Source organism: Alternaria arbusti (genome assembly GCF_024043155.1).
Source record: "Alternaria arbusti strain BMP 1465 chromosome Unknown scaffold_1, whole genome shotgun sequence".
Taxonomy (NCBI): Eukaryota; Fungi; Ascomycota; class Dothideomycetes; order Pleosporales; family Pleosporaceae; genus Alternaria; species Alternaria arbusti.
In genome coordinates, this window is record NW_026249941.1 from 2380560 (window position 1) to 2401105 (window position 20546).

The window sequence follows — 20546 nt, forward strand, 5'->3', positions numbered from 1 at the left end:
CACATTGTGCATCGACTTCGGAAGGTCTGCCTCCGCCTCCGCCCTCTCCAGAAAGCTCTTCACAATGTTCCTGAAATCGGCCGTGTCGTGAGAGCCATATGTCAGGAATCGCCGCGTCGCCCACTTCACATGCGAAACCTTGATTCCATAGACATCACGGAACGGGAGCTTGCTGAAGCCGATCTCGATCCCTTCAGAGAAAACCACACCGTCACGCTGCTGATTGATGCGGCACACAATCGAAGGCTCATACTTATGCTCGCCATAGTCGATTCCCATCTCGCGGAGCCCTTGTTTCACGGCATCTATCAGCCATCGACTGCCTCTCTTAGTAAGAAAATGCAGCTTCTTCGAGTCGCCTAGTGAGTTCGATGGTAGCTGGCGCTCAGACAGGGGTTGGCCAATGAAATTCGCAATAGGTATCACGCCCATGCAGCGGTCCAGCTGAACCGCATCCACAGGATAAAAGAGGTTATCCCAAGGTAGTGGCCACGTGCTTGTAGATATCAGAGGTCCTAGAAGGAAGCCTTCTGAGATCGTTGTAGTACATTGTGGTCGAGGGCTCAAGTGAAGAGATGGACGCATCCCCGCAGCCGGTGGCAATGAACCGCGACCATCGATCCCAGGCATATCGTAAACATTGTTTCTGACCGCCATCATCAGGCTACTCTTTTCGACAACATTCGTAGATGTAAAGATATTGGTTGGATCCATATTTAGCTCAAGAGTAGCTTCGATCCTCTTGAACACCCACAGCCAGTGATCGACGAGCCTTATTTCGGCGGCTATCCTTGAGGTACGATCGCGTGCCACTCCCAGGCGACCAATGGATCCTTCATATGCAACGCAATAGGCAAGGGCGGCGTTCGTATGCTGTTGAATATGCAGACAGACGTCCCCTAGCCACCGTGCTGCAGCTATATCACCATCGTCCAGGTTTTGACGGTTCAGGTAAATTCCGTTGAACACGCTTTCGAACAAATACTTTGCTCTGGCGTATTTCCCAGTGTAGGAGGCACAAACTCCAAGTAGATGCCTAAGAATACGTCGGTCGGGCTGGGTCCCAGACCTAGATGTTTGTCCCCGTTCGACAGCTGCCAGCTGGTCTTCAAGAAGCTTCTCTGCAGTGACAAAGTCACCCCGAGTCCACGCGGCCACTATTTGTTGTGCGTTCCACTCGAGGTCCACCGTCACTAATGTTTCTTTCTCATCATACGTCCGAGGTGCACCGTACGCTCCCATGTTAGCTGTAAAAGAAGGCTCTGGTAAAGAGGAACCAGTCGGGGAAGTAGGCGCTACGATTGGGATACTGTACGTGGGCGTGACAGGAACCGTAGTTTTTGGGGGTTGAACTGGAATGCGTCTGATCGCATGGCTGTTGGAGCCCATGGGAGTAGTAGGCTGGGACGCTGGGTGTGGCTCCGCGTAGAGCGATGATGCCTCCAACTCAGCAGGTTGGGACGGGTGCAAGGAGGTGGTCGAATGTGCTCGAGAAGTTGCTGAAGGGGTCAGATAGATCTGCTGCCTTTGCGTTATTGGCGGGCTAGACGCCAGAGGCAGCGCTGTGGGAGGACTGTATGAGCCCCGGTACGCAGGTGAGACGATCGCTGGCACGTCAACACTATGCGGTCGTTGATCGAAGTCAAATTCAGGAAGAGTGGTCCCGAGATCCGAAGACATAGTTGCTAGACCATCATGCTCTGGCCGCTCCTCCAAAAGCCTCCCTTCGTTGACAGCTGTGACAAGCCAGTCTACGATGACATCCCGGTAGCTTAGAGCCTGCTGTTGTGATACTCCCACATCCTCGAGGTCGCGGAGAATCTGGCTCCATGCCTCCTCGTCATCGTCGTCATCGTCGGCTGTGCCTCCAGACGTGAGTCTCCCGATGGAAGCAATGCTCTCTTCGCGATGACCGCCTTTGTAGTCCTTCTCCAATCTTTCCAAAGCTTCTAGTATAAGAACCTGGCTATCGTGTATCAGGGATGTGTAGAAGGAATTGAGCATCGATACGCTCGCGATGAGGCGCTCTCGTATGTTTCGTGACTTCTCAGGGTCGTACTTGAGCCGGTCCCAAGCGCGTTTGGTTTTCGTGTCAAGCCCATTGTAGTGCAGCACCAGCTTATCTAGCTCTTCGAGCACTTCGATACACGGTTCGTACGCGTCGATGAGCTGCTGCCGCTTGCTCTCGGGGATCTTATCGTACTTGTCTTGAATGTCCTCGAGTAGGTTCGTTAACGTTCGTGCTTGCGATGTAAGATCCTTGTATTCGCCGGAGCAGTCGCGACCTGTGTTGAAGTCAGCACGATGAGAGCTACCTAGGTACGGGGTGGCGGGGAAAGCAGACAGTTCTTGTAGACTCTACCAGCTAGCTCGCACAGCTTGAGCACATCTCCAATGCTGATTCCGAAACTCATCTCTTAACAAATGGAAGAAATACGGTCCCGAGTTCGCGCGGCGCAGCACGTCACTGGTGGCCATGTTACGTATGGTCATCTAGTGATGCACACGGCTGGAGGCCTAGACGACACCTGGGCATGTGGCTTGCAAGGGATAACTTGATTGGAGTTGGAACGGAACACAGCTCATCTCGCTCAGAGTTGTTTGGTCTACTTTCCGGTCGGATCCCAGAACACATTACTTCGCTGCGACCACGATCCTGTTATCTCGCTTTGCGATCTATGTTTCGACGAAGGCGGCGCGTCGGGTGCGGTGGATTGGGCGCATTGGCCTGGGCTGGCTGATGATGTCACATGATGGCGCTCGATGGGCCTCGGTAGTACTAATCAGGCCTAGTCTCAGAGGTGCTCCCCCATGGGCACCCAGGCAGCCCTGGAGGTGCGTTCCCACATAGAGACTGTAACATCATCCAGCAGATATCGAGACCTGTAGATAGCAGAACCTCAACACGACGCAGTCTAGCCTCTTTGTTCAAAAGCGCACAGAGATACTTCACAGGCAGACTTGCTTGCGACCTCGACCTCATTCAAGGAATTCAACAGGATATTTCAGAAATGATGGAATGCTTTCATAGAAGGATGTACCACGAGGCTGGCAATTCATTACGATATAAGTATGTTCAACCCAAGTTGAACTCGCTCGCCATACCCGCATGACGCATAAACTTCTCCTTCGCACGAACCGCCTTCCTCATCTTCGCCGCTTCATCCGTATCCGCGCCCTCGGGAAGATCCAGATCCACAACTGCCCTCTTCGATGTACCCGTATCAGCCTTGCGACTGGCCAGATCCACCTTCGGACCACCGCGCACCCTAGCAGGTGTTTTGTCGTTTCGTCCAGCACCTGTTCGTTGTCCCGGAATCTTCATTCCAGATGGTCGTTCGCGGAGAGCAAATGCTTTAGCCAAGTGACCCAAATGCATCGATTTGATATCGAAGTATTGACGTTCATCTGCAACGTGGGTTGCGTAGGCGCGGATGTGGCTTTGGAAGGCTCGTCGAGCAGCTTCCAGACGAGCAGGGGATGCTAGAGCCCAGCGCTCAATGGCGAGCTGGAGGTCGGTTGCTTTGTCCATGTAGGCGTTCTTTTCCATTACTCCGCTGGTTACCAATCCTCGGTTGAGGATGTCATCGGCATCTTGACGCACGACATGTACTCCAGCTTCTAGGTCTTTTCTGTCTGATTTTAGGATCTCGACGTAGCCTTCTTCAGTTCCGGGCATTAGGAAGATGCATGCTCGTCCGTCGCGACCTGCACGCGCGGTACGACCGATTCGATGCAAATGGTCTTCTCGGGCGAAGGCAGGATCAAACTCAATAACAAGGTCGACGTTTGGAAGATCGAGACCACGGGATGCGACATCTGTAGCGATAAGAACCGAGGGGTTTTTGTTCTTTGTGAATTGAGCAAGTGTCGAAGTTCTCACGGCTTGTTGTAATGAACCGTGGAGACGGTATGCTGTGACTGCGTGCGTCTTTGCAGAAAGTACAGGTGACTCCGCACCTGTTACTGTGAGCTTGGTGGGGTCTGCCTGTGTTATCGCTTTGGTCTTCTTTGGCTTCTTTTCTGCGTCATCAACGGCTTCCTCGACCTTGTCGCCCTCCTCCTCTTCTTGTACGTCTTCCTTCTTCTTTGTCTCGGTGATCCCTTCGATTTCGCTAGTGAGCATGTCAAAGTGAAAGTCGACAGAATCGGCACACGAGATAAAGACAATAGCCTTCATCACGGATCCCTTCCGCGCGAAAGCTCGTTTCAGATAGGCTATCAATGATACCAATCTGAGCTTCGGTGCCACTACGGCGTAAGACTGCTTCAATTGCGCTGGAGCAGAGAATGAATGGCCACCTCCTGGCTCGCTTGTTTCTGGTCCCTTTTCTGACGGATCGGCTCGAATGTGTACTGCATCTTTCAGACTTATCTGCCCAAGTCTCTCCACGTCCATTTTCATGGTTGCGGAACAGAGTACCGTTGTGCGCTTTTCTGGCAGGCCTGGTATTCTTGACTTCTCGTCTTTCCTCGCGCGCATTCGCAGATTCAATGCTCCTACGATCTTTTGGATCTCCTGTTCAAAACCAAGCTCCATGAGCCGATCACCTTCATCCAGAACGAGCCACCTAACATTGCTGACATCCAAAGCTTCTGTGTTTTCCAGATGGTCGACCAATCGACCAGGTGTTGCGACGAGTATGTTGATGCCCTTGCGTAACCGTGCCTTCTCAGACTTCTTCTTCTCCCCACCAATAACTGTTGTAGCAACAAGCCAATGCGCGCAGCCTAGAAGTTTCTCTAGCACATGCTCGATTTGCTTGCTCAACTCGCGTGTCGGTGCCAGAATGATGGCAAATAGACCCGAGTTTCTCTGCACGCTTTCGTCAACTTTGCGCTTCCTCATGTTCGCAGAGAGCTCCATGAGTCGCTGTACGATAGGTAGCAGATATGCCAGGGTTTTTCCCGAACCGGTCTCGGCCTGTATGAAGGCGTCCGAATCGTCTTTGATGAGTTGTGTGACGGCAGCCTTCTGAATCGCGGTCGGTGCCTTCAATTCCATCTTCTTCAGCAAATGCGCCGCAATGGTCGTGGACATGCCAAGGGATGTGAAGGTGTCTAGCTCGCTGCTGAGTGGCGCGTTCGAGGGTTCTACGGGCGCATCGTCTTCGCGGCGTTCGTTCGCTTCGGGCTTCGTCTTCGATGTGGGATTGTAGGTGAACAGCGAGGAGATGACCTGCTTCCCACCCTTTGGCGCATTGTTCTGCTCGCTTGGTCTTTTCGCGGGGTTCGGATTCGGATTCGATTGGGGTCTGAAGTCGACATCGTCTGTCTTCTCCGTCGTCCTTGGCCTGAAGTCTCCGCTCACGCGCGCTCGCTTTACTGGTCTGTCGCCGGAATCGGGAAACTCTGGGCTCTTCTCTACACGTGCCTTCCTCGGGCCTAGTTCTATGCGGTTTACATTTGTCGCATTGTCGACCACCTGCTTCGGTACCTTCTCGCCGTTTAATCGTGCTGTAGCCTTGGTGTGCCAGTTCTGCGCCGCCTTCTTCGCAGTGAGTCGCTCCTTCCAGTTGCCGCCTTTGAATGAGGGTTTCGATAGTATGCCGCTGTCCGGTATGGAGAAGTTGAGGAGCATGCCATCGTCAGCCATGGTGTCGTATATCGTCGCGTGTGGTGGGAGATCTGGCGGGGTGCAGATGCGAAAGAGATGGAAATCTCAAGCCTGGGATCTTTTTAGTGGGGCACTAGGCTCAGACGGGCACTCCCTCCATGATGGGACCTTCAGCGCAGAAACGAGTCGTCTTGACCTTTCTCAACTGGATGACCATGGCTGCCTCCACGCTGACTCTTCGTGCTTCGTCCGCTCCCAAATTGCGAGAGAGACATCCTCGCTTCTTCCCCATTTTTGCGCGACGCGATAGCTAAGGCAGAGCTCTGTCCGCGACACTTCCGCAACTCTCCGCAATGGCTTCCCTCCGTTTCGCAGCCGGTGAGTATGCTCCTCAATCCACCCCATTGACCTATATGACTAATCCCGTGCAGTGCCTATAGTACGAAGGTGCTTGGTCAGGAGCTTTGCGTGTCCACTGCAAGCTCCTGTCGGCAATGGCATCCGATGCTTGTCCACCAGTCCGTCGTTGCGCAATACCTCGTCCTCCGCATCCGCAACCCAAATCTTCCGCGATGTCGCGCCCCTACGTGACTATCGCCGAACCCTCCGCTCCAACAATCGCACAGTTGGCCTGGTTCCGACAATGGGCGCCCTGCACGAGGGCCATGTCTCGCTCATGCGACATGCAGCCGCCGAGAACACCGACGTCTTCGTTACCATCTACGTTAACCCTACGCAGTTTGGACTGAATGAGGATCTTGCCTCGTACCCGAAGACATGGGAAGCAGATATGCAAGTCTTGGGAGAGCTGAACCAGGAGCTGGCGAGCGCAAACCAAGGCCGCGTGACGGCTGTGTTCGCACCAACCACAAAGACCATGTACCCTACACTACCACCGGATAGTAGTATACCAGGCGTGGGAAGCTTCATCGAAATGCGTCCGCTTGGCCAGCTCCTTGAAGGCGCGTCAAGACCCGTCTTCTTCCGCGGCGTAGCGACGGTCTGCATGAAGCTCTTCAACATCTGCGCGCCAGATCGCGTCTACTTTGGGCAGAAAGATGTCCAGCAAACTCGCGTCATCAAGCGCCTGATTCAGGACTTCCATCTGGATACCAGCTTGCGTATCATTCCCACTTCAAGAGAGTCAGACGGCCTTGCGCTCTCCTCTCGCAATGTCTACCTCGGTGCGCGTCGTCGTACTGTTGGCATCGTCCTCAACCAAGCGCTTCGCAAAGCAGAACTACAATACAACAACGGCATGAGGTTACGGAACGACGTCCTCTGGCCTGCTTTCGACCACGGCAACATGACATTGATCGAGCAAGAACAGTTGGAGCCTAGCAAACGCGCCAAGTTTGAGGTCGACTACATTAGCCTTGCAGACCCTGATACCATGGAAGAGATTGACCAAATCGATGATTCGAAAGGCGCCATACTCAGTGGTGCAGTGAAGATGCTGCCAGTCGAGGAGCCGCAAGAGGGTGAAGATTTAGGCCAGCTGGACTCTGAAGGTCGACAGGTACCTGTGCGCTTGATCGACAACATCGTTTTGGACCCAATGCGATAAGAGCGTCTCATAGACATAGACAATCATGATAATTAAGGGCTATATCTAATCCAGGGCATGAGTATCCGCCATGACTGGAAACGCACTGCACTACTTACTAGAAGTCGACTGAATGCTAGACTACCTTTGATAGACCCTCGAAACGATATCGTTCTACAATACAGCGTGTAATGGCATGTCTATCCGCAGTCCTTACACCTCGATTCTTATGACTCCCTCTTACCAGACCTGTTTCTCTCCGTTTTGCTACAAGGCAGATACTACTGAACACCCTGACTGCGCACCTTTGGTACACGCTAAAGCTCAATGAAAAAGACCCCATGCACTCATAACCGACAACAGGTCATGTCTCAAGAGACAGTCATTCAGTATCCTGCACATTATACTTGGATCATGGAGGAGGTTAAGAGGAGGAGCTGCAGATGATTCACTTGAGGTGCGATCGGGACACATGGCTTCTATGACTTTAAGACATGGAGGAGATCAAACTGTTTCTACGTGACTACCTCTGTAATGATAGCCATGCAAGCTTGGCCAAACATTGAAACTGCAAGCTGTTGAGATAACACGCGCAGACCCTGCTACTTGGAACAGCTAGGTAAATCCTATGGCATTGTCGCGTAGAAAACCGTGATCATGATGCGAAATGGGGGGACTAATGGAAATTTACAAGAACGTCATGTGTTCAGCTTCGTCCTCGTCTCCTATGCATTACTTCTAAGCTCACAAGCAGCAACTACTAGATATACGAGATCACGACGTCAGTGTCGGCCAAGGTACTGGGCTGAGGAAGAGAAGACAGTATAGCCGCTATATAGCCGCAGAAATCTGCACAGTATACAAAAATGGGAAGCAGAACATTTGTGTCAAGCAACCAAAGGTTCAGTAAAAGCCTGTCATCTGTTAAAGCTTAACTGTAAGCAGACAGCAAAGGATGAAGTCTACAGGCCCGCTCACGAAGATGGTGGGCACTCTGCATCTCAGCTGCTTCCGACAATCGTCATATCGCGTTGCTGAAGAGAAAAACCTGATCTTCCAAACGTCCGTTTAAGCTTCCAGCCAGTCATCTGCTGCAATTACTCACTTTACCAAGAACCGGTCCATCTCCGCGACTGCAGTCTGCAAGCCATCGCAATCCCTCATCTTCGCCTCTACCCGCCCGTCCGTCCACCACCAACATAATCTCATCGTACATGTCGTACGCGCAGCATCGTCAAAGCTGTAGATCGCCACGGTCCGCAAATCCACATACAAGCCTGCTCCACCACCACCAACATCTCCCTAAGCGCCTGCACCGCTCATCAAGGATCGTTCCTGCATGCTTCCAAGCTCTTTCCAGAAGGTAGTGGGAGCAACGTTTGCTAATTTTGGTGACATGTGGCTTGATGTGGTTGCCGTGTGGCTTACCGATTGGTGGAAAATGGTGTTGTGGCGTCCCTCATGGGTGTTGGGAGATTTGAGTGATGCGACGGAGATTGTCAGAGGAGTGATATATGTGTAAGAGATGCTCTGGTGACCCTCATGCGAGTGGGGATAGGTCTTCGATGTTGAGGATGGCGTTCGACATGTGCGGATTGTGGAGATGATGATGCGGCTGGTGGGTGGGCTGGCATGATTCGTTGAGAATGATGTACGAGATGTGAAGTATGACGGAAACCTTGGAACATGAATCAATTGGCCCGTAAGAGTAGGAAGGCTTCATATTGAAAGGGGAAAAGAGGTGGCTCGAAAATACGCCAATACGAGTGGATGCTGTATCCCGTCGATGGTTGAAGGCAGTGTCATCCTCGTGCTCACGATCCACGGATCAATCTCGATGGAATCATGTCGCTTCCTGAAGGAGCTCATCTTGCGCCCCGGTATAACGCGACGTTTGTGTGTTGACCATGAGGGTTGACTTCCCTACTTCCTTAACGCATTCATGCGCTGGACAGTTCATTCCTCACATGCCGAAGGCGGATGCGATTCACGAGTCGCGCAACTTGGATTGAATGGCTGGATCTCATAAGCACTCCAAGAAGATGGAAAAAGATGAACTGGAAAGGAAGATAGACGGAACGCACGTGAGAGAGAGGGTCCATGAGGCTGAGTGGTCCGAATACGTCATGAGAGCACGCGGCCCAAGCTTCAAGCTCTTCCAAGGTCCCATCGCGAACACGTCCAGTTTCCAACACACCCATCAATGTGAGTGCGCTTTCGACATCTGCCGTGGCTTCCAACTATCGAGCGCCAGATGCAATCCATGCTGACCCACTTGTGACATAGACGAACACGAATTTCGTACGCACCATTTCCGTCGAGCACGATGCAGTAGCCTTTTCACACATCGGTGTGCCGCCAGACGTAACCTGCGGCATCCTTTATTCACCATTCGGCCCGAGACGCGTCGAAGGCCCTTCATCTAAATCACCTCCTGATTGTTCTGCATACCAGCGGTCACACGAATGTTGGTAGCTCGTGCAGTACTATGGTCACAACCTCACATATACCCCTATACTCCGTATTTCAAGATTCGTATAAGACACGTTGCGTTCTTGAGAGACTGATCCGAGTCTAGTGTTTCGTGCCTTGATAGGGGCATGCAATAAGCGCATCAGGGTACGGGAAGATGCGTGAGAATATAGTACAGAACTATATCGCAGTCTCGTCAGCCCGGAGTAGATGCAGCAAGGCGTGTGGTTGTCCCTGGATTTCTTTTGCAGCTGCTCGACCGATGTTCAGAAATTGGCATGTCCATGCTCGGCACGTAGCGATACGTTAGATGCCAAGATGCATTCCAACACGATTGAGATCAAGCTTCTCCACATTCCGCTTCGTCGCCGCAGCCTGCTCCCGGAAGATCGCGGCTAAGCTCGTGAAGCTTACCCCTTATAAGCTTCAAACAGCGCTGAAGAGTCGGCCCTGCTGTCGCCGTGAACTTCACCAAGCGTCAAACTTTTGGGCCTGTTAAACTTCGCAGAAGCCGCGAATGTCTCCAGCTGTGCGACCTTCGGGAAAACGTCATAATGCTGTGTGGGGCTGCGAGCTCAGCGCGCCTGTTGACCTGGACACTTTTCGTGTACAATCTATACCACGATATCACCTTGGCGGACCTGGGGAATATTGCCGGAAACCCTGCTTGTATTGCATACCCCACATTTCAAGACAAAGGCCAAAAGCGCAACGGGCATCTTAATAGCTCTTTGCTATGATAATACCAATTCTGAAGGATAGCCTGGTTTCGGAAAGCTTCTCGAAGGCCTTAATTGCTCCAGGACGCCAGGGCCGACGGTCCACGAACCTGTCCACTTGTTACAGTCTATTCAGGGGTGCCTGACAACACCTTGCAGGTAGCTATGAGTAGTTACGAGTACCTATAGGTATCTGCAGGCTGCCGTCGGTATGTGGAGATCTGTTTTGGTCGAGAGTATAACGGAGGGCATATTCGTCCACGGCTGACCCGTCCTCACGTTCATCATGATAACAGTTTGCTGTTATAGCTTCGCCCTGCCGATTATAGATGCGCGTACGTCTTCCCGAAGGCCTTGGGCTCGATTTGGGGCTGGATCTTGCGTTCGAGACAATCGCATTAAGGCGCTCGGCTTATGCCATGCCGCCCGCTGCTGGCCGGGCGGGTGAGCTCCCGATGCTGCTAGGATGCCGTTCAGCACAAGGTACAATCCCGAACTACTTGTCGATCTTTCAACACTGATTCCCTTTTCACAACTATTTCGGTATGATAACTAGGACGCAGCACGTGAACAAGAGCCTTTGGCCTATAGACGGGGAATTCCATTGAGGAGACGCGCGAAGCGAAGTTTACGATGTCGCGTAAGTATACACGACGCTTGCATCGCGATCCCGCGCATCTACAGCAGCTCCGGTCTAGTCGAGCATGGCCGGTCGGAAGTCCAGATGTGGCTCCCGGTTCCGAGAGCTCCAGGCCAAAGCCATGCAACCATTATCAACCCAATTATTGGCTCTGGAGGTGATGATTGGTTGTAAAAATATTTTCGTCAATAAAAGACGACATCGGGTGATTATTGGCGTCTACTTCGCATTAGCGACAACTGCCAGCCGTCCAGTATTTCGGAAAGAGAATCTTCCTGCAGGTGCTAGGGCCGTGCCGCTGTTCTCCTCGTGCATTTACGAATAGTTAGTAGTCTTGAACTGCATGCACGCAGTCGCTTGACCTGAAACGGCCTTCGCCTTCTGCCAACGCAGCCTTGGTAACTGCTTTTGGAACCAGCCTCGAGCACTCGGTGTGCTAACAGAATGACTGCGTGATCTGGTCTTGTAACTGCGGGCTCCGAGACTGGTTTCGAGCTTTGACTGGCAAAGACATCGAGACGGACTCTGGGGCTGAACTCTATCAAGATACAGCGAACCTAGCCCCGGTGACGCCGAACGCAACGGCATGTGGGTCTCGAACTCTCGACACGGATTATGACTCCTTCAGACAGAGTCCCAGCGTGAGGCTGACACGTGAAGATCAATAACCTTGTGAAGGGTTGCGGCGTGCCCTGCTTCTCGCCAAAGTGCGGTTACACCGTTGTGACACTCCTTCTTACGGCATGCTGTCTGTAAGCAGCCTTCCTCGGGACGACCCTCCACATAGCCAAGACCTTCATCGGTCATCAGCAGTAACTTTGACGTCGCTTACCTCAACGTTACGCCATGCTAGGGTCTGGGATCGAATCTGTTCGACCTGGCAAGGCATCTATACCATAGGTCAATATATCCATGTGGCTGACGCCCGCTTCCTGTACCAAGACCAAGTCGACCCGCTATCAGGCTAAAAGCTGACGGCAGCCAAAACGGTCGCCCGTCCACAGTTCACATCCTTGCCATTGCCTTAATGGTCATCCCTGCCCGTTGATTACCGAGATCTAAACAAATGGCAGCGAAGCACGCAAGCGTCGAGGAGTACTTGTGGGTACAACCGAGCTGCAACCAGTGAAGGGGTACCCATGTGCCCGAGCTGCTGCAACCCCTACCTACCACGTTCCCCACATCCTGAAGCGTCGATCGTGTCGGCCGCTTCTGCTTGTGGCGAGCTGTGGAAGCGCTCTACGTTGCCATCGCGTGCGTCTCGTACTCCACCGCGTGGTTCGATCTTAGCCACCATCGCATGTCGTCTCATTCCGGTCAGGGTCGACGGAGCTCAGTAATCTCTCAAAGACAGAGCAGCACGGATTTGGTGCAGCGCCTGCAAGCCTCACGCCAGCCGCACGCCATCTGACCGACCTAGAGCGTGCATGTCCGAACCACTTCGCCAGCCGACATCGCCCAAGAGCGCACGCCAAGAACATACTAGGATAGCAACAAGGGCCATAGCAGACTCGTCGACCGTGATATCTGACAACCAAAAACCGGTTCCAGTTGCCCGTTGCCGCAACGGCTCGCGACGATCTGTCAGAGAATGACCCGTTCTCTCAGAGCAGGCCGCAATTCCGGATCGTGGCTGACTCTTTGAACACCGAGGAGCCAGTGACCCAATTGCTTGCTCACCGCATTCCGAACTTTGGGTATCCACGTTGATTGTCCAACGTCACCACGCGGCAGACGCAGCCCCCATGGCCCGCAGGGCGCGTACCATGCGCTTTGACATTGTCTCAGTATTCTCCGCATGCGAACTCGTACGGTAGTGCACAGTGCGGCGTGTGGGGTCTTTCTGCCCTTCGTAGATGTTCTCCTTTCTGTTCATCTCGTTAGATGAGCCCCTCAATATGTCGCAGCTTCCATAGAAGCCCTAAAATGTGGAGAAGCACGTTGAGAAGGTGGCGCTCGCCCTGGCCACATGGTGCAGACGTGGAGATGGGGTGGCCAAATTGATTCGGTATTACACGCAGCACTACCGTGAAGGACTGCAGTGTCACCGTGATTTGTCTCCTTATACCCTGGATTTGCTGTTCCTTTGTACTGGGTCATGCACAGATGTAGCGGAGAGTAGGGAGGGGCTCCGGCGCTGAGGTCTACCTGTAATGAAGGGGGCTTGCAGCGTGCATGTCATATGACTCTCGTGTTGGAATCGTAGAGTTGAGGGCATTCACAACTTCTTAGTTGAGGTGTTAAGGCGGCTTGGACAATCTTGTTCACACCACCACTTGCACAAATATTAGCATGCTGATGACGGTGAATTACGTGTTCACAATCCACTACCATTGATGTGCTCCCCACGCTACAAGATCTTATCATCAGCTGTGAATATCGGATCGGCTCACGAGTCCAAGCCGGGCATCTGACTGTACTGTAGCCGATCATCTTATTCCAGAGTTCAATGCCCTTCTCCGGTCTACATGAGATGGGCATTTGCTTACATGGGCTCAAGCAGCAGGGCGTTTCGGGAGATGCGGACGGTCACTGACCCGGCGAGTTCCAGGCTCCCTAGACGGTTTTGACCAACAACGCGTTCCAACACAGCTCAACAGATCTGGGGTGCATAACAGGGCAATACTCCTTGCATACCTTGATGTAGCTTCGGTGTATGCTCTCCGCACCCTCTGCCTTAGTGACACTTGCCTACGAGGGAAGTGACTTATTCCTATCCAATCGCGTTGATATCCTGAATAGTCTCATGTCTTACCGGTCCGCAGCGGTGTTCCCATACTTCGCAGCTGGCGAACTTTCTGTCGTTATTCTAAGTAGGGCTTTGAACGTGTATGCGATAGATCTTTGGTACTGGTAAAGACACGCCCTCGTGCCGGAGATTATTGACGTTCCACCGGGTAGGGTCGTGGACCGGGAAGCCGAACGCTGGTATACTAAGACGAGGAAGGGCCGCATGGCAAAGCTAAGGTTTGGTAGCGGGAGGGCAAGAACGCATTGGGTGCCCAAGTACCGGCATCGCTCGCCAGGTACCACATGTGGTCTCGCACAACTTTCTGCAAATCCTTGACCTGACCAGGGTCACCTATGTTTGGTATACTCAGTTGAAGCGCTGGCAGCCAAACACTCTTGTCCCCAAGTATCGCCACGCAGCCATGGCATCACATTCTACCTCAACTGGCCAACAGGCTTTGGGTGGCACGGTAGTCAGCACAACAACACGTGCAGCCCACCAACCTCCACGGCCATGATTCAACTCCTCCACTTCCAAATCTAACTAGCGTAGGTGTCATGCTCGAAGCAGTATCTAGTCGTGTTCAGGTCCTTGATCCAGTCGAAAGCCCCGCAGAGGAAGCTTGGGGCTCGCGGAACGCAGGGGTGTACTCTTGAAACATCGAACCTGGCTATAGCATCATGAGACAATGTATTCAATATGTGGTTGGCCCTACACAGTGACCAGAACAAGCGATCATAGTAGCGATTCCACTGACTCGCTGTTGGCACGGCACAGGGCTTGCTCTGTACTTGTGTGATCTCCTAGGTGGCTCTATTTGGCCTGTAAGTTGGTAAAGGGCTGTTAAGTCAGGATTGTTTAGTTGCGTGTATACGCGAGGCGTGGCTATTGCGCTAACTTATTGACTACCCACTATTCTCCACTGTGTACTAGAACCGAAGTAAGGAGACGAAGGGAACTTCCGTACATGTACAGGGCGATATCATGTCTCGGAGTAATTGTACCCGACGCTACAGACAAAAACACGCGAAGGACTTTGCGCTTTTCGAAATATGACGCACAATACTTGAGGAAACATGTGCACCAGGATGGCGTGCATAAAGTTTGGTACCAGAACGCCCTCGCAACGATCGCGCCGCCAGTCCGCACACCAATATCTCAAGGGGCAAACACATTATGGTATAACGCCGAAAACCAGTATACGTGAATTCGTACATCGCACTAATCGTGGGCCTCAGCCCTGATGAAGCTAGGCGGCAGCCACATAGCCACTGGCCCGCGCCGGAGCAAAGGAAAGTAACATCGACAAGACGGAAAACATAGTGATGTCAGGGTATAGGGTAATGCTAGTAATGTACGAAAGGTGAGCCAAGTGGCGGCCCAAAATGATTCCAAATGTACAACGAGTCGCAGCCGAGCGAAAGGAATCCTGACCTCCCCTTAGGGAAGTAACAGGGTGTGTATTGTTGTACTGTTGCGAAAGGCGGTGTTATGGTTCCGGGATGACAAGGGTCGGCCAAGCGAGGCTCAAACGCGGCTCAGAGTGCGAGCCCTGTGCCGTCGCCGCTCCAACGGTAGAGACTCAACATTTCGCGCCGACGCTGTTGCGCAAGTTGGGCGTGTTCGTCCATGCCGCGGCCGCGCACTTGCTGCAAAGCAGAACGCATGACTTTGCGGAAATTTCGCTGCGAGGTGTTAGCATGATTACTGATCTTGGCAGAGCAGTGGGGCCGGCAAAGGTTGAGGTAAGAATGACGGGCTGGTAGCGCCACTTACCTGATATTCGGTATTGAGGGTGACGATGCATGCTTCATGCGCGCGTACTATCACTTCGCATGCTCGCACGATGTTCGGACTTGCATCTCCTTGCAGCTTGTCGGCTATGAGCAGTAGCAGGAAACTCCCTTGCAGGAGGTAGATGCCGAAGAAAAACGGCATGAAGCTTAGGTCCGGATCGTACTCCAGAATCTCATTCAATGCTTCGGCGGCTGATACCGCATGACCAGTTGCATCGACGAAACTTTGCGAAGATATCCAGAGGTCGTTGTCATCAAGTAGCGAGATAGGATCCCATTTACCATTGAGCAGGATGTGAAGCGTGTGCATGAGATGCGTACCATACGCCTCCACAATCTTAGCATGCATCAATGACTCTTGCGCCCTGGACATAGTAGAGTTGACAGACCGCCCGGATGGTGTGTCGGGATGTGATGGTTCGCGTTCAGCGTTGGCCTCGTTCACTGCGCGATTTCGTAGCTCTTGGAGTGACTGCCCATATACCACCAGCTGTTGACTGATCTCGAGCGCGTGGTGATCCCAGTCGGTCTTCGTCCCAAAACGAGGGTGGTTGCGCGCATGATATAGATCGGTAACTTCCCCAAGGATGGTCATCAAAGGAAGGAAAAATCCGAAAATGGAGTGTCCGGTGCACTCAAAGGCAGGCCCTCGAGATCGTCGATGAAGTGTGGAATCTGAAAACGATTGAGCGGAGTCCTCGAAGAATTCGCCAGATTGCCATACGTTATCGTCAAGTGGCTGCAGCAGGCCCGAACATTCGACGTCTAATAAAGACAACGGTCGGTTGTAGCATAACGCTAGGTGGCTGTTGAGCGATCAGCGTGTGTTGGAGGGCAGATCTGATGGATGCGCAAGAACGTCGGCAGAAGTCGAGCAATGCCATGCTGCGAGTGTCACGGTTGACAAAGATCGGATGGCTTACCGATCAACAGTGAACAGCAGCCACCATATACGTCTGCGCTCTTCTCTTTGCTCTTCTGTGAAATCCATGGATGTGTGTTGACTAGTTGGGTATCCTGCGCCCATGTGTTCCGCATCAAGGTCTCCAGGTGCATCTTCGTCATTCGGCTCGGGAGGCGGTGTCACAGGCACTTCCTTGCCAAGTTTAAGCTCCCTAGCCAGTGACCAGGCGGCGTTCCACCAGCGGAGTGATGCAGCCTTGTACTCGCTGGCCGAGATCACTATGGCCAAGTGCATGTAGGTTGCTACGTCGTCAAGGCCTCCTGGTGCTCCCGCTGTTTGTAATAGTGTTAGTGAAGGAAACTACGCAAAACTGAACATGGGTTGGTAACTTACGCAAACCAATGTCGGAATCTTGTGCGGGCATACCAAAACCACCCATGGTGACACCATTGATCGGCCCGACGCCGTTAAAAGCCGTCGGACTGGCATCGGGACCACCTGGATGTTGATGCACAAGAGGCTTCAAGAGACTGATGGTTAGGTTGATGAGTTTCTCCGATAATTGGCTCCGCGCAGATGGCGATGAGGAAAGATATGGAGATTCGCTTGTCAAGCAGCCAATCCAGAGCATACTTGCCAGCAGTGCTGGACTGCACACGCGGGGGTTGTTGGTGCGGAGGAAAGAGCGCTTTCGGAAGACGTAGCCTAGTACGTAAGGGGAGACTGGTTGCATAAACGCAGTTGATGAACTCTGGAAATAGAGCTCTAGTAAGTCGCAAGCTAGTGAAATCGGCATGACATTTGCGAGATGTGGTACTAACGGCTGCAGAACAGGGTATCTCAACTGCTGAGAGGGATTCTGATGTTGTGCGCCAGAGTACATCGTTGTAGAAGGTGAAGGCAGCATCCAACCAGGCGATCCATCAACTGGTGATTGAGGCATGTAACCCATGTTGGATGCCTCTTCGGGCATCCTGAAGGTATTCGTGGGTGCTTGTGTATGTGCGCTTTGTGGGCTCATCATACTGTAGGGGCTGTCGGAGTACTCCATCCCATGGCCGTGCGAAGGTACAACGGGCTGCATTCCAGGCTGCATCATTTGGAGTGGTGACTGATAGGTAAGGCTCCGGTGGTACTCCTCCATCGACGTGTACTCGGGCATGGGGTTGTGCATAGACAGCCCTTGAGTCTGTAATCGGGGCGGCTGCATGGGATGCATGGATTGCATGCCCTCAGTCATTTGATGGTGCATATCAGATTCTGGCATAGTGTCGATTGCACCCATGCTCATCGTCCTGTTCTGATACATCGACGCGGTATCCATCTCGGGCCGTGTTGTCGCAATACTGGCCGATCGACCAGGTAGCTCAGGCAGAGAGCGTTGGCCTTCAGGAAGCTTGGGACTATTGCCGTGAACAGACTCGGTAGCTTTCTCCGACGATTGCGGGGTGCTGGAATCCTCTGACTTCGGCGCACCAGTGCCTCCTGCGGCGGTCGCAGCCTGCTGTTGGGCAAGATCCTTCCGCGATGCCTTTCCGCGTTTCTTGCGCTCACGTATGTACTCGCACGTCAATCCAAATTCTGACACTGTGTTAGCCAAGCTGTCAGAGGGGTAGTACATGGGTGATGGAAAGCGAACGGCAGTTTAGCCCCGTAGCTAAGAGCCTCTAGCAGACGCTACAAAAGTAACTTTTGATCGCCTAGGTAGATGGTTCTCATCTCGGTTCATCCGTTGCCGAGCTCTCCCACAACATCAAAACGTACCTATGCAATGCGCACACTACTCATACCGTTAGCATATTGATTTAGAAATCCAGAGCCTGGGAAAGGACCTACAGATTGTCTACCATCGCACTTCGTTCGCAACTGGTTACACTGATCACAGGCTCGGCTGATCCTGCGTCGCACTGGTCCAGACGTTGAGTTACCTCGTCCCGACCGCTCATGGAGCATCTCTCGCTGGTGTCGAGGCGCTATAGGACCACTGGCGTACGGTAACCGATGAGGCTTGACAAGTCCTTTTCCGTTTGGCAGCACATGCCGGTTCTGATGAAATTGTAGGGCTGCGTATTGTGATGTGTGCGCGAGGTTGTCGAGTGGTGACTGCCCCATGTGCTGGGCAGCGAGATGATGATGTTGATGTTCGACCATGTTCGGCGCGGGGAGGTGGCTGAACGCCGAGGGGTATTGATGGAGATTCGTGGAAAGCATAACTGCGTTCTAGCGTCCGTCTCCACTACAATTCCACCACTCGAGGATAGATCGGGAAGTGTCAGTTACGCAGGAAGTGACGGTAAAGTCGGAGTTCAGATTGTCCAAGGGGTGGCGAAGGGCGACGAGCTGGCAACAAGGCTGAGAGACGTCAGCACAGGGCTGGAATTTCAAGGTTATGTCGTCGAGGGACGTCAAAAAGATATGCAGGTCAGTTGTCTCAAGGCCGTCTTTTGACCACTGCTGTGCGCCTGGGGTACCATATAGCACTCGGTTGTTAGGTACTGTCTCGGCCTCAAAGCTCAACCTTAGTGGACGCAGTGGGCTATAACACAGAACTGTCCAGTGCCTGAGGTGCAGGGTGAGGATACCGAATCGGCATGGACAGCCAGGTCCTTTCTCCGGGACCAGCTGCATCGCGCGTTAGAGACGTCTCTGGCCACATGCTGCAAACGAGATGGGCAACAGGGCACGCATGTTCGTGGGTGCGTGCGCCTTCGAGTCTAACTCGCCTTCCGTTCCTCCATCTCTAGTTCGAGCAATTCACCCCTGCGCGGCCAGGGCTTTGCTGCACACCAACATTCCACGTTGAGCACAGTCCACGAACGCCGCTGGATCTTCGTTGCCGCGGACTTTTACGGCTACATCCCAGAGGCATCGCCGCAGGTTAGACTCGTAATCAAAAACCATATTGGTTGATCGGTGCCATCCCGACCCTATATGGCGCCGTGTTAAGAAAGGCGGCGTACCGATGCCGGCTCAACAAGTACCTTGGGGTACCTGCCCGTGCCCAGGACCCACCTGCTACCACACCTTCGCCCGTTTCCCGTTGCTGAGCGATCAGAACAGGGTGCCAGGGCCATGATTGGCGACCGCCGCCCGTGCAGCAGTGCGTTAGCAGGCGAGCCGCTGACAGCACGGGACCTGGCAGTCTCCATCGCCTAGACTCCCTTCTACGCGACCATCGCGGGACAGCCATTTCCTAGTCGCAGCCCCAATACGCGTCCCCTGGCTCGCGATGCATCCTGACATCCAGCGCTACCCGCTGTCCTGCCGGTCATCTGCACCCCAGCGAATAATCCGAAATCTGTTGGGGCCTGCGCTGATCACCTTCCCTCCTTTCATAAACCGGTCGCCATAGGGAGACATGAATTACGCGAAACCAGAGAACGCGGAGATGCACTTCAGACGCTTGAAACGTTGGATTTTCCATTTCCCACTTTCCAGCTGTGACGAAAGAATTGATGACTAGATCATCACGCGAAAGGTTCGCTTACGTCGCCGCTGGCTACCCAGACAGTCTTCGCATGACAGTCTATCCTCATTCACTTCGGTAATGCATATTATGTATCTCTCCATAAACTTGAACGAGCCAGGTTTACCACCTGCAGCACGCAGATATACACCTGCCAAGACAAAGCTGGAGTCGACCTGGTGTGCACAATTTTCTCGTCTATAACACGTTGTGTTATAACATTACACGCGGAAAAACCTGGCATGTACAACGGCTCTCCGAAGCGAGTGGCGCCAGCGATGCTAAAAACGTGTGCTATGCGCCGATTGCTCCCACGGTACGGCCTACTCCGCCCTAGTTGTTAGCTAGAGCGGGTGTCTATAGTTTGGTAACGAGGGCGTTCTGCTACAGCGAGACTGCGTTGAACCTGACTAGCTCACCCACAGCTGCCTGTACGATGTCTCGTGGTCAACATCCAGCTGAAAGATCTCCACAATCGTCACTGGGCGACAACGCTTGCTGATTAGGCATCCCCTCTCTGCTCTACAACGCTACGGAGCCAGCGGATCGCTCCGCATTCCAAATATGTGCCGCTCTTCATGGTGGCTTAGAAGCGTTTTATTGAAGACTTGGCCTGCATTCATCCTGGACGAAGTAAGCTCTTTCAGTCAAGGTCCAAGTCGAAATCAAGGTTCTCGTTACTAGGTCGGATCCGGAACCTAGTGAGTCTGCATGT

General features: G+C 52.9%; 4 protein-coding genes across 4 annotated transcripts; 1 reads left to right on the plus strand and 3 right to left on the minus strand.

Annotated features, from left to right (window-relative positions):
* Positions 1-1447: 1447 nt before the first annotated feature.
* J4E86_000865 (uncharacterized protein) lies at positions 1448-2414 on the minus strand (the record flags this gene model as incomplete). Its single annotated transcript, XM_051441438.1, has 3 exons — positions 1448-1499; positions 1550-2285; positions 2345-2414. The coding sequence occupies 3 exons, from the start codon at positions 2412-2414 to the stop codon at positions 1448-1450; spliced, it is 858 nt and encodes a 285-aa protein (XP_051307609.1).
* A 662-nt stretch (positions 2415-3076) lies between these two features.
* DBP7 (ATP-dependent RNA helicase dbp7) lies at positions 3077-5596 on the minus strand (the record flags this gene model as incomplete). Its single annotated transcript, XM_051441439.1, has 1 exon — positions 3077-5596. One exon carries the CDS (start codon positions 5594-5596, stop codon positions 3077-3079), a length of 2520 nt encoding a protein of 839 aa, XP_051307610.1.
* A 314-nt stretch (positions 5597-5910) lies between these two features.
* Positions 5911-7124, plus strand: J4E86_000867 (uncharacterized protein; the record flags this gene model as incomplete). The annotated part of the gene is made up of 2 exons (XM_051441440.1): positions 5911-5935; positions 5989-7124. The coding sequence occupies 2 exons, from the start codon at positions 5911-5913 to the stop codon at positions 7122-7124; spliced, it is 1161 nt and encodes a 386-aa protein (XP_051307611.1).
* An 8079-nt stretch (positions 7125-15203) lies between these two features.
* On the minus strand, positions 15204-17986 carry J4E86_000868 (uncharacterized protein; the record flags this gene model as incomplete). Its single annotated transcript, XM_051441441.1, has 4 exons — positions 15204-15350; positions 15442-16267; positions 16385-16697; positions 16759-17986. The coding sequence occupies 4 exons, from the start codon at positions 17984-17986 to the stop codon at positions 15204-15206; spliced, it is 2514 nt and encodes an 837-aa protein (XP_051307612.1).
* Positions 17987-20546: the final 2560 nt, after the last annotated feature.